The 13,939-nt window shown below is 47.7% G+C and overlaps 1 protein-coding gene across 1 annotated transcript in view; it reads right to left on the bottom strand.

Moving 5' to 3' along the window:
- Mthfd1 (methylenetetrahydrofolate dehydrogenase, cyclohydrolase and formyltetrahydrofolate synthetase 1) overlaps window positions 1-13,939 on the bottom strand; it is a 66,424-nt gene that overhangs the window by 2,044 nt on the left and 50,441 nt on the right. The window contains exons 22-26 of the mRNA XM_050153614.1: window positions 12,059-12,100; window positions 8,468-8,568; window positions 7,466-7,643; window positions 4,470-4,577; window positions 3,695-3,847 (exon numbers count right to left, since the gene is read on the bottom strand). Coding sequence (XP_050009571.1) covers window positions 3,695-3,847; window positions 4,470-4,577; window positions 7,466-7,643; window positions 8,468-8,568; window positions 12,059-12,100 — 582 coding nt within the window. The remainder of the gene's footprint in view (window positions 1-3,694; window positions 3,848-4,469; window positions 4,578-7,465; window positions 7,644-8,467; window positions 8,569-12,058; window positions 12,101-13,939) is intronic.

Below are 13,939 nucleotides of genomic sequence, written 5' to 3'. Positions count from 1 at the left end.
CGCAGCAGGGGAAGGTGCTTGCCGCCAAGCTGATGACCTGAGCTTGATTCCTGGGACCACAGGGTGGAGGCGAGAATGGAGGGCTGCAAGTCATCCTCTGCGCTCTACAGGCTTTCGGTGCCGGGTACAGTGTCAGGATTTACTTCCCGTTGTGCCTTATAGCAGCCACACCTTGTAAGTCATCAACAAAGGGGATGCTCTTGTTCCATGTTAAAAACCAGTACATTCTGATATGAACAAGAAACCCTCATGACCCCTGCGAGCCAGAGGCCAGGCCTCACTCAGCTCTCAGGCAGGGCAGTTGTAGCCCGAGTGGCAGGGGAAGCACGATCCCGACCCAGCCTGGACTGGCAGGTGCTGGGGGAGCGGAGTGACACATGGCCGAGGCAGGATTGTTGAAAATTTCAAACCAGCCTGGGGTACAGTGAGGTCAACACAAACCAGGACTCCCTAGCAAAACCGCCTCTCAAGACAGCTCAACAAAGCCCCCAAGAGGAGGTGCTGTGTGTTTGAAAGTTCCTTCCAGCGAATCTCGCACAGAAGCCTGCGGGATTTCTGTGGCCGCAGTGACGTGACATTACGATCCACACCCTTTGGCTCGGGCCAAGACATTTCTGTGTTCGGCCTGGGTGGCTCTATGGCCCCTATTCTTACCATCTCCTCGGGCTTTCTGAAGCTAAACTTGAATCTTTGGTGCTATATTTGTGCTTGCTTCTTTTCTGAAGACTTGGCTTTGCCACTTATCTGCAAATTCGTATGGCTTGCAACGGAAAATGCGGTATTCTCCCTGTCATACTGCCTGTATCATAAATATACACACGTTGTTCCAGAGCAGACCGAGAAAGGACGGCAGCTTAGACTGAAGTTCTAAAACTTTACTATAAAAATATCATAAACTAGATGAGTCATTTTCTGTAACACAAAACATCAATATTGGAGGAAAACCTAATGCTGACATCTGAGCACCAATCAATCAATAGTCTCCAAGGATCCAACAGCTGGCTCCTATTAATGCATTCTATAAGAAGTAAGGGATGGGGTGAGGGTGGGGACGAGTAGGGGAAAGGAAAGGATGGATGACACCGGCCCAGAGATGCACGTGTGTGCTGGCAGAACATTCCAGAGATGGTTCAGAAAGCAGCGAGTAGGATATTCAGTACTTTTATTTTTTCTTAAAGGAAGTTCTGTCCCTGTAAACAATGCCACTGATAATCACCAAACACAAACAAGCGATGGTATGCGCACTTACGTGAAAACATAGCGACAAAACTCTAAACAGCCACTCACCCTGAAGCACCACACGCACATGTGCGCGCACACACACACACACACACAGGCATGGATACACACACCTTCTGAACTCTGCTGAAATCCCAATAGCAATCAGGTGTTTTAAGGTTGTTTGGATTTTAGTAGTTGTTTGTGCTGTGCTGGGGATTGAACCCAGGCCCTCGTGCATGCTAGGCAAGTGCTCAGCCACTGAGTTATATCCAGACACCAGGAAGTAGTAGAATATAATTACTGAGAATAATTAAGGTGACTTTCTTGAAAAACTTGTCTACTTCGGTGTAGCGCACCACGGCCATCTGCGCTCTATGCTCTACCATATAGTTCATGAGCCGGGCAAGGGGCTGGAGATTGAAACACACAAAAGACTCACAGAAACAGAGAGAGACAGAGACACAGGGACATGGGTCATTCTTAATACAAGAATGCCCCCTTTATTGTGTCCAGGGGCAGCTTATATAGGGATCCTTAACTGATAGCCACTCCCCAGCCAACCACACCAGAAACCACTCCTTCCTGAGGGTCTCGTGCTCTTAGCAGCTGCAAGCATTACAAGTTGTTTACCAGAAATTCAGAATTTGGGGGGTTCACAGCTCCCAACACTCTGGGGTATGCATAATACTGCCCCTTTTTAGTTCTTGTTCTCTCTCTCTCTCTGAAACAGGGTTTCTCTGTAACAGCCCTGGCTGTCCTAGAACTCACTCTGTAGTTCAAGCTGGCCTCAAACTCACAGAGATCCACCTGCCTCAACCTTCCAAGTGCTATGATTAGAGACATGCGCCACCACTGGCTTCTTTCTATCTCTTAATGTCCACATTTAAATCTAGAAGAAAACATTTTCTTTAATAAACTTCAAACTTTCTTAAAACAAATGAAAAGATTAAGCCAGCCAGATAAGATGTATCTGCAACAGAAGCCTTAAAGCAGGAGGATAGCAAGTTTGGGGCCAGTCGGGCCACACAGCGAAACCTTGATTCTCCTGCTTCCACCTCCCAAGTGCGGGACTATAACAGTTTAACACCACACGCAGCTTTATCCATTGCTTTTTAATGGATTTCAAGGACAGTGAGCTACCAGAATTTCATGAATAAACTTTAATTGGATGGAGAGGTGGCTCTGTGGGTAAGAGCATTGACTGCTCTTCCAGAGGACCTGGGTTCGATCCCCAGCACCTACTGTGGCCCATAACCCACAGTCCAGTTCCAGGGATCTGGCATACTGGCCTTGTTGGGCACCTGGCACACAAAGGAAGCACAGACACACCTACAGGAAAAATAACCACACGTACATAGAGGAGCTCTCAGCCCGTCAGCGAGACACAGGATAGGACAGTCTGTTGCTGGGGCTGTGGAGAGGACTGGGTTCATCTGAATAACACGCTCAGTAAACAGAACTGTGAGGACAGTTTCTCCCCATGGGGGTTGCTTTCTGTGACCCCATGGATCTCTAAATCTGAGTACTCGATCCTTTTCAGGATGGTCTAATAAGACACATAACGTATGCACACACCCCTGTACACATCACTTCTAGACAACTTTTAAAGCTAGATAAACAGTTGTTATACAATATTATAAATCTATAACTACTCAATGCAACACATTTTCCTCCTAGAGATTTAATAAAGATAGTTTAATATAGTCTTTTTTTTTTTTTTTTTTTTTTTTTTTTTTTGGAGACAGGGTTTCTCCGTAGCTTTTGGTTCCTGTCCTGGAACTAGCTCTTGTAGACGAGGCTGGCCTAGAACTCACAGAGATCCGCCTGCCTCTGCCTCCCGAGTGCTGGGATTAAAGGCGTGCGCCACCACCACCCGGCAGCTTAATATAGTCTTAAGTAAGAAGACGAAAAGGAAACGAAGATGCTAAGATGAGAGAAAGGGCACATGGATTATAGACTTCTCAAAGAGTAGCCGCTAGTAGGACAAACCCTCCAGTGGGTACTAGCTCTTAAATGGAGAGTTGCTGGTTTTGTTTGAGACAGGGTTTCACTACATAGCCCTGGCTGGACTACAACCCACTCTGTAGAGCAGGCTGGCCTCGAACTTGCAACAGATCTCATCTCAAGTGCTAGGAGCACAGGTATGTGCCACCATACCCAACTGGTATCGTCAATCCGCCAATGGCTGAATCGGATGCTGACATCATGTATCCAGAGAGCAGACTGGACATTGGCAAATTCCGAGCCCAATTACACCCACTCTGGGTTCAATCAAGAGCAAACTGGCCCTGGGAACCTTATTCAATAGAGATAGGTAAAGTGTTAGGCTTTAATGGGTACCGTATGGTCCATATCAAGACCAGGATTAACCTGGATAGGCTTGATTACAGCTTTCTGCTAGACTGTGGCAATCTGACGCTGACAGCCCAAGTGACCCATTTCAGAAGAGAGGCAATGAATGGGTTCCACTTACCGTTCCCACTAATGGGTACAGAAAACCAGCACCAACGCTGGCACGGATGTCACGGATGGGCAGAACGAAGCCAGTGGGCACACCTTTTAGCTCTGGGTTGTGAGACAAAGACAAGTGTGTTTTGGCCATGCAGATGGGTAGATTCCCAAAGCCCTGCAGGGAAAAGGAAACAGGGCTGTGACAAAGGAAACACCGGCTATGCAGCTAAGAACATCTGGGCACCGTCATGAGACTGAGAGGGCTAGCACCCTGCACGGGCACTCCACCTCATCCTTCATTATTATCACAGACCAGCACAATGAGGAATCCCTGTAAGGGATGGATTTCCATCGTTATAATCAATAAAACACAGTATCTGGAGCAGAGACGAGAGCACTACAGAGGTGCCTCAGGTTTCAGAAAAACATTCTATATTCTGTATTTCCTCCCGGTTTCCCTAGATGTTCACCTACAGCTGTAAGTACAGAATTCAGGGCTGGGATTTTTTTTTTTAAATTTATTTATTATGTATACAGTATTCTGTCTGCATGTATGCCCACAGTCCAGAAGAGGACACCAGATCTCACTACAGATGGTTGTGAGCTACCATGTGGTTGCTGGGAATTGAACTCAGGACCTTTGAAAGAGCAGGCAGTGCTCTTAACCACTGAGCCATCTCTCCAGCCCCCCAGGGCTGGGATTTTTATCCCAAGCCCAGTACTCTGAAAGAGGATGCTGCTATCTGGAGGAGCTCACAAGGCTGGGAAAGCTCAGGGCTCAGACTCCAAACACCCACCTGCTTTGTGTAGACCTCGGCTTTGTTCTGCGCTTCCGGGAGCAATTCGATGTCATCTGCCCCGTAGATCTTCTGTGCGATGATCCTGATTTTATCCTCAATTGGAAGCTGATGTACAGAGAGAAGGGGACTGTGACTGGACACACATGAAGATTCTTAGCAAGGATATTCCAGGCCAGTGTCCCCAAAAGGGATGCAAGTTGCATTTTATATACAACAGGCATGCAAATAATTTGACTTTTTCTTTTGGATTTTTGAGACAGGGTTTCTCTGTGTAAGTCTTGGCTGTCCTGGAACTCACAGAGATCCACCTGCCTCTGCCTCCCAAGTGCTGGGATTAAAGGTGTGCGCCACCACTGCCCGGCTAACTTGAGGGTTTTTGTGTGTGTGTGGGTAGGGGGGGGGGGGTAGGTCACAAACATTTAACTACTTTGATTATTGGAGGTGGTGAAGCTAAAACCCAGGGTCTTATATCATCAAGTTTGCCACGAATGCCTTTACACACTGAGTTATCTTGCCAGCTTAGGACCATTTTAATAAAACATTACAGACTTGGTTAAGTGGAAAATATCTCACAGATACAAAGTCTCCACATGGATATAGATATGTAGACATGCACACACACACACACACACACACACACACACACACACGTCGCTCATTGGGCTTTCTCTTCCTTAGCAACTATGGCTAAATGAATATACGGGCAGATCTTAAACAGAGCAATGTTCGGCCTATAAAAACGCACACCTTACCTTTTACTAAACAGTGACCACTTCCAAGTGTGCTTTATGAAATGGACCTGAAACATGCGCTCTCGGTAGTGGCTGCAGCAAGCTGCAGATGACGCTCACATGCATCGTATAATTGGAGCTTGTTAAATGCCAAGGCACATTTAGAACTTCAGAAGCAAAAACACTTTGGTTGAGGGGGGATTTAAGACACGCAGATGCTGAATAACACAGAAAGGGGCAGCAGCCTCCTGTCTGCCGGCACAGAGAAGAGCTCCTGAGAGAAGGGTTCTGAAGCCCTTGTTCTCTCGCTCTTTCAGGTCACCCGCTGGACCTTCAGGTCTAGGGCTCCCGACACGGGCACTGTGAACAGCGGACTGGAGAGGGGCCCCACAAGTGCTTCTCGTTTGTGTGCATTTATGTTTAGGGCTTTTTCTAAAAGGGTGATTGTTCAAACAGATTTTTAGACCCGTTGACAAACCCAAAGCCCAACAGGAGAATGCTAATTAACTCTCCACGGATTATATCTGCACATGCAAAGAGAAGAGGCAGAAATATTCTAAGTTAAAACTCAAGAGCGATAGTTTCCTTTTTCTGTGTGAGTTTGTGTGTGTGTGTATGTATGTGTGCACGCACGCATGCTCAGGTGCAGGTGGAGGCCAGAGATACCCTTGGATATCTCTCCTCTATCCCTCTTCACCTTGTGTATTGAGTCAGGGTCTCTCACTGACCCCGCAGCTCATTGATTTGGCTACACTGGCTGAAAACCAACCCTAGAGATCCACGTCTCCAGTACTGGGGTTGCAGCACGCACTACCACACCTGGCTCGCATGTGGTGCTGGGGACCTGAACTCGGGCCCTCACGCTTATGTGGCAGACACTTTACTGACTGAGCCATCCGGGCTCCACTCTTTATGGTGGCTATTTCCCAAAGTCTCTGACTGTCCTTTTTTTAAAAAAAAAAAAAATATTTATTTATTTATTATGTATACACTATTCTGTCTGTGTGCGTGTCTGCAGGCCAGAAGAGGGCACGAGACCTCTTTACAGATGGTTGTGAGCCACCATGTGGTTGCCAGGAATTGAACTCAGGACCTTTGGAAGAGCAGACAATGCTCTTAACCACTGAGCCATCTCTCCAGCCCTCTGACTGTCCTTGAAAAACCAAGCGAGGATGGAGAGATGGCTCAGCGGTTAAGAACAGTGGCTGCTCTTCCAGAAGTACTGAGTTCAATTCCCAGCAACCACATGGTGACTCACAACCATCTGTAATGAGACTCCCTCTTCTTGCATGCATGTAGAACACTGTATACATAATAAATAAATCTTAAAAAAGAAGAAAAAAAGGGAAAGAAAAGCCAAGCAAAAATTAGCCTAGAGAATACAAGCAGAAGCCAGGTGGTGGTGGCAGTGCAAGTCTTTAATCCCAGAGAATACAAGCAGAAGCCAGGAGGCAGAGGCACGCGGATTTCCCTCGAGTTCAAGGCCAGCCTGGTCTACAAAGGACAGCTAGAACTGTTATGCAGAGAAACCCTGTCTCAGAAACAAAACAAAACCAAAACAAGCAGAATGAACTACAATGTACACCCCATGTTTCAAACAAAGTCTCTAATTACTGCCGAGAGACTATTTAGCATCCAGTCACAACCTGAAATACAACCCTAGGAACAGCGATCTTCCAAGTGACTGGAGCGTGTCATGGAATAAAGGGCTTCTGCCAGGCCAGGTGCAATCCACCGGGCTCGGGGACTGAACTGTGAAGAAGCCCGTGGAAGTGAGAAACCTGTGGAAATGCTTTGGTTTTGGCTCAGAAGGCTTGTCTGAACTTGGGGTAACACCGTCTCAGGAAGTGGGCTTGGCTGCACTCTTTTTTGCTCTAGTATTGAGAAGTGGTCAGAAAACTTTCCAGAGCCAGATACAGCCACCTTTGTTACTACACAGCTGAGGCCGTGGTGAGAGCCTGCAATGCAGTGAGCTACCAACTTGGCTCCACCCACAAAAGGGCACATACATTGTAAGCTTCAGAAGCCAGGGTGTGAGCTAAGCTCTCCAGGTATTTCTGTTTGCAAACGGGCAGTCATCTATCTGTGCTTGTAAGACAGATGTCTCAAGTGGAGAGTCCAGTTTGTGGTTGGGGTGACTCACCCACAAGGGGATCAGACCACGAGGTAGTCGCTGCTAACTACACACAAGTTCCACACTGAGGTATTTTTACACATGGGCCATTCTGTTTTCGTTTTGTTTACGTAGAGCAAGTAACCCACCTTGAGGTCATAGAGGAGCCGGAAGTTGCTGGGGGCCTGTGATGCTCGCTGGACTGCCTGAGCCAGGGCTAAGGCCCCCTGGCCTCCTTCTGCCCAGTGGGTACATTTGACAGCATCAAAAGCCCCATGTTCTCTGGAGAGGCGGCAGATGAGGTCCAGTTCAGCGTCTGTATCTGTCCTGTTCAGGAGGGTTTTGCGTTAAAGAATAGGAGGTGACAGAGAAGGGAGAGCAGATTGGGCGTATGCCATTAACCCCACACAGATTGCTGCCCGGAACATGGACACACTCAATCCAGACTGGTGTCAAGCTCAGCTCTGAGGCCAGGGGCCTGGGGTGACTTTTGCCCAGCTACTTCATCCGCACTTATTTGGCTCCCCCGAAGAAACAATAGAAAGAACCACAGCGGGGCTGCCCCAGGATATCATGAAGGTTAGATGGCAATACATGTAAAGTATCTGGAACATTCCCAGGACACTACCGGGACTCAGTAAATACCAGCTTAACAAATTGCTTCTTCCCGCTGCGCTGGTGAGGGCATTATTTTGAAACCCCAAACAGCGCTACAGTGCCAAACAACCCACACAGCTCTTGCATGAACACTTCTAGCTCAATACATTCAACTCTCTCAACATAGCATCCCACCTGACCCGGTGAAATAAAGCCATGCTGCAGGCCATGCTCTTCTGTTAGCACAAAAGGCTTTGGAGCGACCGAAAAGAACGTTCCTTGTCAAGTGTGTGTGTGTGCTCTCCCCGTTGCTCAGCAGAGAAGAGGGCCCTCAGGAGCAGTTCTGATTTCCGGACCTCACTGGTGAGGTAGCGGCTTATATGGTGCCCGTGGCCCATATGGTGCCTGTCACATCCCAGGCTGAACCACAAAGCTATACCCAACAGCCGCAAGTGAAGGACAAAAGGAAGCTAAAAGGGGCACTGCACAGCTTGCTCCAGGAGCTGTTTCCTGGCCTTTTCTATACTCCTCTTTTCTCGAGATTCTGCACTTACTTAAATGCGTTCATGGCCACGACCACAGGCACTCCAAACATCCTGGCATTTTCTATTTGTTTCCTCAAGTTACTGAAGCCTTTTTCAACCAGGTCCAGGTCCTGCAAAACAATAGCAAAAGCTGTTGCTTCTTTTGCAGACAGAAGCTATCGCTGGGGTATGGTGGGGGCACACCTGCAATCCCAGCACTCAGGAGGCGGAGGCTGGAGGATAGAAGCTGAGATCAGCCTGGGAACCTGGCCAATCCTTGTCTCAAATGAATAAATAAAATAAAAATATAAAAAGGGAAGTGTGTCTTTGAGTCAGAAGATGATCACAGTGAGGGCAAGGAGGAAGGCCAGCAGGGGGCCGTGATGCACACCCCACAGCGTTGCTGGTGGAGGCAGGAGAATCGACTCCTGCCTATATATAGCACTGAGGGAAGCTAAGCTATTTCCCTCCATCTCGACAATATGACAGCGGGGGTATCGGACGCCATTATGCAACATATTAATGTCCTCTTGGTTGTTTAGAGGGATGAATTTGAAGCCTCTACTTAAATTACACTTAAACTTGGGTGTTGACACAACAGAATAACTCCTGTAGTGCAACAGAAAACATTTGCTCACACAACAGAGGCCAGCACAGGGCCGAACCCTAAAGGCGTTGAATGCCCAACTGCCATAAATACTGCCCTGCAAGAAGTCAGTGAAGTTTCAGAGAATTTAATGAACTCAACTATGAACCTTCCCAAGGCTAATAAAGTAAGGCAAATACTATTTGGAAAACCCAAGTACTGCACTGGACAGAGGGCTCAGCGGTTTAGAGTACTTCTTTCAGCCAGGGGTGGTGGCACACGCCTTTAATCCTAGAAGGCAGGAGAGGAGAGGCAGGAGGATCTCTGAGCGAGCGCCAAGGCCAGTCGGTCTATAGCGAACTCCAGGACAGACAGAACAACGATGCGGAGAAACCCTGCCTCAAAAAATAAAAAAAATAAATAAAGAGTACTACTTCCTGTGTGGATGCCAGGAAATGGGAGCCTATTTCCATGTTGAACAAAGGTCACAGAGTTGGAGCTAACATCTAGTTCCTTTAAGTTACTGTACTTCTACCCAAAGGACCAGTCTACTGTCTCTCAAGGTCATTGTCAACAGGTGTGGCCAACAGCCAGCCCAGACTCCAGGAAGTAGATTGTTCCAACCTAAAAGTAGGATCCAACTAAGTTCCAGTTCCCTTTATGGAGATAACTTGGGATTCCACCCAGGTTTGCCTACAGAATGTTTTGGTCTAGCGTGTGAGTGTGACTTGTTTTGTTCTAGCAACAGCATGTTTTATGAATGTAGCCCGCGACCTTCAATTGGTCTGTTCATTTCTTTGTTATCATGTTAATGTAGTTCTTTGTCTTACTCCCACCTTTTTGGGGCCAGGGGTATTTTAAGCAGTTGGAAATTAAATGCGGGCGAATTTTGAGTACTCACCGGAATTCCCTCCCGACACTATCCTAAATGTTTCTCCGTTTTATTATTTTCATTCGTGTGTTCATATTCTTTACGATATTTCTAAATCCCCACGCCTCTACCTTGGCGAGAGGTATTTTTGTCAAGGCTGGTCCCCAACATTCCTGTTCATCCAAGTTTGGATCCAGCATGCAAGTCAGGTGGCACATAACAGCCTGTCACCCCATCGTTAAGGAACACCCTTTTCTGGTCTCCTCAGGCATGCCTCCCCGCCCCCACATGCACATAAAAGAAAACTTAGAAAAACCAGAGCTGGAGAGATGACTCAGCAGTTAGGAGCACTAGCCGTTCCCTCAGAGGGTCCTAACAACCACCTGTAACCTGAGTAGGATCCTTAAATCCTTTACCCGAAATACAAGGGCTGGCTATTAGCCACACCTGTTGATAATAACCTTGAGAGAGCAGAACTCTCTGACCTATGTCTAGTTGGGGACAATAACGTTGCAGAACAGAAGTAAGTTCTAGTTCTCTGACCTTTTGTCGGGGTGGGATGGCAACAACTTTGAGCAAGCTGAAACTCTCTGACAAGGTAGAAACAGGCTCACATTTTTTGGCCTCCACAAACAAACAATTCAATCGATCAATCAACTAATCAATAGTGGTTGTCTTATAGAAACACGCTGGATCACTAGGAAAACCTACCACTATTACTTCTTGGGTATTTTTTTCCTTAAATTTATTTGTATATTTAATACCCCAACCTCAGTCCCCCCCCATTCCCTCCTCCCTATTTCTTGGCTTTCAGATGTCTAAAGCAGCAGAAAAAGTAGGAAGGTTAAAGACAGAAAACAAGAAAGATCTTACACAGTATAAAACCCCCACCCCCTTTAACTGTAGTCTGAGATCAGGATTATCTGATGGTCTCAAGAGCACTCTAACTGTGTTACCTTTCTTTAGCCACATAAAAAGCAATTAATACATAAGACCAACAGAGATCAGTTTTAAAGAAGTGGAAATTCTTAAACGGAGCCACCAGCTGGGCCAGTTTGGGGCAGTCACTGCAATTAGATACAGGAAAGGCTGTGGGGTGGCAGGAGGGCCAGAGCTGTGAATTCCCCTCCTACGCCTGAATCACACAGGCAACCATAAAAGGCAAGTCACAGCTCAGGAGACAGGCAGGCTCAAGGCACCAAGCTTCTTTTTCCTAGTCAAATTGGCAAACTTCATCTGAGGGCTGTGCACTGACCCTGTACTGCCTGATAAGGTAAAAGCCTCCAAAGGGACAGAGAAACTGGATGACAGTGACAGAGGCTGACCCTGCATCTTCTCCATGTGACCACTCAGTGGCTCTAGGGATGGTTCTTTGATGGTAAATGGTATCAGTATGAAAAAAGAACACTCTCTGAGCTCCTGCCCCCAAACCAAGTCAGCTTATGGAAGATGTGCCTGCAAAATCAACCAGGGCACTTAGTGGCGTATCTGGGGTTTTGAACTCAGGTCTGGGTTTGTAGAGAAAATGTGCTTTCTAAAGGTCTCTCCTTGCTAGATTTAAATGGCATTTAGGACTAATTCAGAGCAGGACAGACAATGAAAGAGAGAGGTGTGCATCAGTCTTGGGCATGGCTTCTTAACTCTGGCACTATTGTCATTTTGATTACTGGTGGGGAGGGGTGCCCTACACACCCTAGGCTGTTTACAATCCCTGGCTTCTACACATCAGGTGCCAGTAATACCTTCATAATGTACCCTCTCTGGCTGGGTATGGTGCACCTGCCTCTAATCCATTGGCTGAACTCCAGGGCTGGAGTTCAAGGCCAGCCTAGTCCATCTAACAAGACCCTACCCTATCTCTAACAAACAGCAACCAAACAGCTTCCAGATACAGCCAAATATTCCCTGGGAGTAAAACTGTGAGAACCAGCCACTGGTCTAGGACAACGGCTTCCTGCCATTCTTGTTGGGCCAATTCTACTGACAGCCACTTCTTATTTAATATGATTTCCAGTGCACCTCAGGCTTTTTTGTTACCCCACCCCCACCCCCACACACACCAAGGTATAGCCTAGGGTCGGTGCCCTTTGTTTTCCACGGCCAGATTAGAACATGCTGATTCGGGGTTTCGCTTAGGACAAGCGAAAAGAATAATTGTAGTTACCTCTTCTGTGTAAGCCTTGGGAAGGGGCAGTCCAGCAGTGACCTGGAAGAAAGGAAACAAAGTGAGGTGTGCTCCCATTGTGACAGGCAAGCGGCTGCATGCTTCAGAGACTAAGCGGCCGACCACGTGAAGCTGTTTCCCACCCAAAGGACTCAGGAGCATGAGGGCATAAAGCGCAGGACAATGACAGCTGCGAACCTGGTGTGCATGCGTGTGTGTTCTTAGTGTAAATCGAGGTGAGGAGGGACGGATGGAGGAAGGTCACAGCAGACAGGAGAATCCCTGTGGCAGCACAGTGGCCCCACTGAAGAATGAAGCACACACCAGGGGAATGGAAGGGAAGGGGTGGGGACACAGCCACCAGTCCTGCAAAATTCACTATGGATGTCAAAGGCCAGGCTTGTGACACACCGCCATTCATAACGTGGCCAGAGGGGTGGGTGGGGGCCGACCTAGGATGACTGAACGAGCAGTAAGAGGGAAACAGCAGCCAGAGTGGACCTGCGGTCCCTAGTGCTTGGGCAATCACTTCAAGGTCCTCCTCATCAGCCTAGGCTATGCGACCCTCTCTCAAGAGGGAATAAAGGGGAGGAGGGTGACAATGGAGGACCTATATAGTAGACTTAGAGGTACGTGAACATTAAAGCAGTTAGCTCACTGCGTCACCAGGTAGAGGGGCCTGGCTTGGGTCCTGATCTGGGAGCTGGGTCAGCCCCGCTGCATGCTACATGCAAAGGGCTCAGGGTTGATGCACTCGTCACTGCAGGCAACACACAGTGCTTAAAAGGCCTCTGGCTGGGTCTTCCACTCCTCAGAGAGACTTGAGGTTTGCGTATTCAGTCTATGGAGCTAGGATCCCTAGAAGGGCCACGTGGAAGATGAACAGAAAGCAGGGACCTTCTGCAAAGCTCCTCACGGGTCCAGCTCCTGGACAGAGCTGTGCAGGCAAAGCCTCCCCTTAGCACTGCCAGAGCAGGGGCCCAGCACGATTACAGGGGAGGCTCCCAGGCCAGCCAACCTTTCAGACTTGCAACATAATGCTGTCACCTACAAAGTTCACACTCAGGAACTGCACAACAGAGTTACAAAAGGAAAAAAAAAAAAAACTCACCCTCCCCCCCTCAAAAACTCTTCAATTTTTTAAATAAGTTTAAGGCTTCATGGGACTTCTTTCACAAATATCCCTGGCCCTGGGCAAGTTGGTCAGGCTATGGTATGAGGTCACTGAGGGGTGAGATGGGAATGCCGGCTAGAAGCAGAAGACAGTCTACCTACCATTTCTGGCAGAAAGGAGCATCTGAGGCTAAAAAAGTCTTTCATCCCTCATTCATCCCTCAGGGGCAACTAGACTATGGTCTGACTGAGGCTGTGTGAGTTAGGAGAGTCTTCCAGTGCAGTCTGGGAACCTAACCTTGTTGGCCGGGGAGGTGGGTGGGTGGGGACAGGACACGACACACGGACCACACGGACGGACCTAAGGCCAAAAACGATTTCCCCATGGAGCCTTCACTCTCTCACCAAGTGGACAATGATCTCTCCACAGGCTACCTGTCACGTGACATCACAAAGCCACATGCAGAGGAGAATCAATCCACTGTCTCCAGTGAACCAGACACAGAAGAGAGGGGGAAAAGGACAGTACTTCTATTATTTCAGAAAATATAATCGCTTTTCATAAAAAAGCTATTTATGTTAACGTGCAACTCAGTTCTAATATAAAATATACTAAATATTAATAGCTGTAACTCACATAAACAAGAGCTATTTTAGGCCTTTAGTAATTTTTAGAAGTACAAAGAAGATCTAAGGGCCTGGTAGTGAAATATTGTCAGGTATGTGCAAAGCTCTGGGTTCAATCCCCAGTGTACGCCCCCCCCCCCG

This window comes from Alexandromys fortis, unplaced genomic scaffold (genome assembly GCF_014885135.2).
Source record: "Alexandromys fortis isolate MF-2015 unplaced genomic scaffold, M_Fortis_MF-2015_v1.1 scaffold_82, whole genome shotgun sequence".
Lineage (NCBI taxonomy): Eukaryota > Metazoa > Chordata > Mammalia > Rodentia > Cricetidae > Alexandromys > Alexandromys fortis.
This window is presented reverse-complemented; position numbering and strand designations above follow the sequence as displayed.